Raw genomic sequence first — 3775 nt, forward strand, 5'->3', positions numbered from 1 at the left:
TTATTATATATATATATATATATATATATATATATATACATAAAATAATAACAAAATCTAATATAGGAAAAGTTATTTGTTGCACATTTTTTAAATAAAAATTTATATCAATTTTCTATTCAACGATTAATTTCTAAAAATACAATGAACAACAAACTACGTTATTTAATCTTCTTGTTTAATAAATGATTGCGATTGTTTCAGAACTGACTGCGAGTCTCGATTTGATTTTCCTTGAATTAACGTTGTTGAACTCAACATAACAGAAATCTGTTCTGGCAAAGGACACGCGATTAATAGAAGGTTCTCCGCATTATAATATTTATTTAATGTTTGATGCAGTTGCGTGAATGCGGCACAAATGTTATTTTTCACTGGCTTGAACAGAATGAATTCAGTTTCTTTGTTAGCCAAATATAATTGCATTGATTGCTGAATCTCAGGACATTTGAACTTGATTATCCTCAATACATCGGCCACTATAGTTGCTATTTCTTGCGGGCTTCCTAGTGCATTTTCCTGATTCGAGCTTGCATCAAATAACTTTTCTTTTTCCAATAACTTGATAATAGGATAAATTAATAAATAAGTTGCGTGTTGTATTAATCGCTGGCATGTAAGTCTCAACTTTGCGTCCACATGCTTCCTCGAATCGATAAGCTGTTCTTTCATTTGTGGTGCACCTTCCAAAAGAAATTGTAATAACGCATTGTTTGACAAAGTAAAGAACCTAGAACTCTTTTCGAGTAATCCAAATGCAGCGGTCTTCACTTTGGAAAAATCCAAACTATATTCCTTGATAGTAAAATCCACTTGGAATGGAGCAATTTGTTCTCTAAGAATGAGCAAGTGCTTAATTTGAAATAATTCTGCATCCAATGTACTCGCTCTCTTTTCAATTTCCTGTTTGGCATTCTCAATGCTCTGAACACAGAGGGAAATTGCCTCTTGGCTCAATGATTGGAACACAGATCTATCTACGCAACGATAGAGTCTCGACAGACACACCAGAGTTCTGCGAACTGTGGGATACCACATAGCATGCAGATCCGCTGGAGAACTTCCCATATGTGTTTTCTGATAAATGGAATCGATAACTATATGATTTCGAGAAACTGGTTCTAAAGCAGAACTATCAGTAGATGACACCGAAATCTTCTTCATACGAGTCTGACGAGTCGCTTCCCTAATCGATTCTGCTATATCTTCCATCATTTTCAGTTTTTCTGGATATGCCAGGTCACCCGATGAAGGATTGTAATCCAGTACATCGGATTGTAGATATAAATGTGCACGAAATACTAATCTTTCTTGAACATCATGTAATAACTGCAAGCATATATTTCCGAAGCCTTCCAGTGGTTCAAAGTTGTTCTGTACATGTTCATCTAACATCTCTATTCGTAGAATGCAGCAAATCTCTGCTAATGTCTCAAGATGATTGATGTGTATTATGAAAGGTCTCAATGCGTCATATAAAGAAGTGCACAAGCTCTCTAGGTATGCAGTTAATCCATTTGATTGTTTTGAAAAGAATTCATAGAACAGTTTATACTCATCTATCGACGCATGCAAAAGTAATGCACAAGAATGTCGCACTAAACTGCAATGGTCACCATTATACTTTTCCCTAATAAAATTCAGAGATTTCTGTATACTTGTACCTAGCACTAAACCTCGTTGACTCCAATAATACTGGTGACACTCAAGCAACAAGGTATCATATTCTTGTCTTTTGTATGATTTATTTTCAATCTGTCTGATAACGGGTCTTGTTTTAGACAAGATTGTCTGAAATCTGCCATAGAATAGAGCAAGAGCTGTGTCTGTATTCTCTGATGAGTTTTCATTGTCTTTCAAGTTTAGAATACTTTCAGTGGTTTTAGAGAACAAATTGGAAATGTAATTCTGTATTAACGCAATCGCCTTTGACTGACAATGCTTGTATCTCACTAGATAAATTCCACTTTCATTGTACGACGAGTTGTTTTGCATAAAATCTATGTTTGTGTCAATTTTATCTAAGACAGCGAAAAACATTTCACTGTTCACCGACAAAGTGGATGCATCCAATTTTTCCGTAATCACGTCAATTTCCTTGAAATACTTAACATACTCTGTAATGCCATCGATTGTCGCATTTAACTGCTTTTGATCAAAAATAAGTTGTTCACTAGCTTCATATAAAGAAGTGGTTTTACTGGAAACTTCAGTATATTGTTTATAAAGTGCAGAGAAATCGTCCAATGTTTCTTCTATCTGAGAACAAACATTTTGGCATTCAGATTTCCTTGATTTTAACTCATCAAGATATAAACTGTATTTCATATCATACATGGATACATATTTTCTTTCCAAAAATAAGAAATGATCAAGTAATTCCTGATACTTCTCTATCGGAGGGATATTCTCCTGAGACTTCTGCTCTTGTAACTTGTCATCGCCGTCACTTGTATTGGATTGTAGATTCGACAATGGAAAAAACGAAGACACAATGATTTCTAAATTTGTCAAACAATCCTTTTGACATTCTGTTAATGGGGCCAAGGAATTGTCACTCTGGTCCCACTGAATAAGGTTATGTGGAATTACCTTCGTATGAGACATTTTATTTGCAGTAGAGATTTTCAATTATTGATATAATATAATGTCTCGTTTACACATAATTCAATATGTAGTCCAAAATTAAATTTAAGTGCGCACATTTACGAATCGACACAATTCTAGAAACTGCGATTAGCACGAAACGTTTGGAAATGTTGACGTATAATAATCAATAATCTTTCGCAGGCTCAATCGGCCTAATGTAATCGACCTTATCGATGTATTTTCAATGCAATTGATAAATCTCTACCTGACTTATTGAGGTTAATATTATTATATTGGCATGTATTTTTTATACATCATTTGGAAAAAAATCATGTAGTATAATAATTGTTTCGTCATGTAACAAAATCTCCCTTACTATTATAAGTTTATTTACGGCGTTTATTATAGATAGAGACAACATATGTAGCATTTATATTATACCGACAGTAAGTAATCTTATGCTATAAAGTGCGCGCTACAGACATCTATGTCTAATTATATACATATATATTTTTTAATTAAAATAATACAGACCTGTGTGTCTTATTGTACAAATTAATAGATTTTTATAAATTGTATGCATTTCCGTTATTTTCATTTCTGAATCATTTTTATTCATAAAACCTTTTATTTCTATTCTTATAACTTAAAAAATATTATAATATATAAATATGTAAAAAAATATATATAATATATATAATGTATAATATATATAATGTAAAAAATCGTTGGTAGTGTTATATAAAAAAAATTTTTTTCAAATTAATCAAAATATCTCTAATTTTTCAAGTCATTTTTACATCACATTATTTTACAATTAAAATAAAATTGAATATTACATAATTTATTTTTTCTAATTCGTAGTATTGTTTTTCATTTTCCAGCAATAAATTTCAGAAATTATATTTTCATTAAAAAATATTATATATATAATCGATGCATTTTTGTAATTCTTGCAGACTAATTTTCGCTAAAAGAATTAAAGGTTGCAATCTTACATAAATATCTTACATAAATATCTTACATAAAAATATCTTACATAAAAAATAATGGCACGAATAAAATTATAGTTTTTTTAAATATAATAAATCTGCAGTTTATAATAAGATTTAAGAAAAGTTAGAAATTTTAAAATAATGACGTTAGAATTTTAAAAATTAAAGATATTTTCTGTACTAAAATAATT

The 3775-nt window shown here is 30.6% G+C and overlaps 1 protein-coding gene across 1 annotated transcript; it reads right to left on the bottom strand.

Annotated features, from left to right (window-relative positions):
• Positions 1-165: 165 nt before the first annotated feature.
• On the bottom strand, positions 166-2607 carry LOC105622728 (conserved oligomeric Golgi complex subunit 3). The gene has a single exon (XM_012204141.1). It carries the CDS (start codon positions 2605-2607, stop codon positions 166-168), a length of 2442 nt encoding a protein of 813 aa, XP_012059531.1.
• Positions 2608-3775: the final 1168 nt, after the last annotated feature.

Source organism: Atta cephalotes (genome assembly GCF_000143395.1).
Source record: "Atta cephalotes unplaced genomic scaffold scaffold00048, whole genome shotgun sequence".
Lineage (NCBI taxonomy): Eukaryota > Metazoa > Arthropoda > Insecta > Hymenoptera > Formicidae > Atta > Atta cephalotes.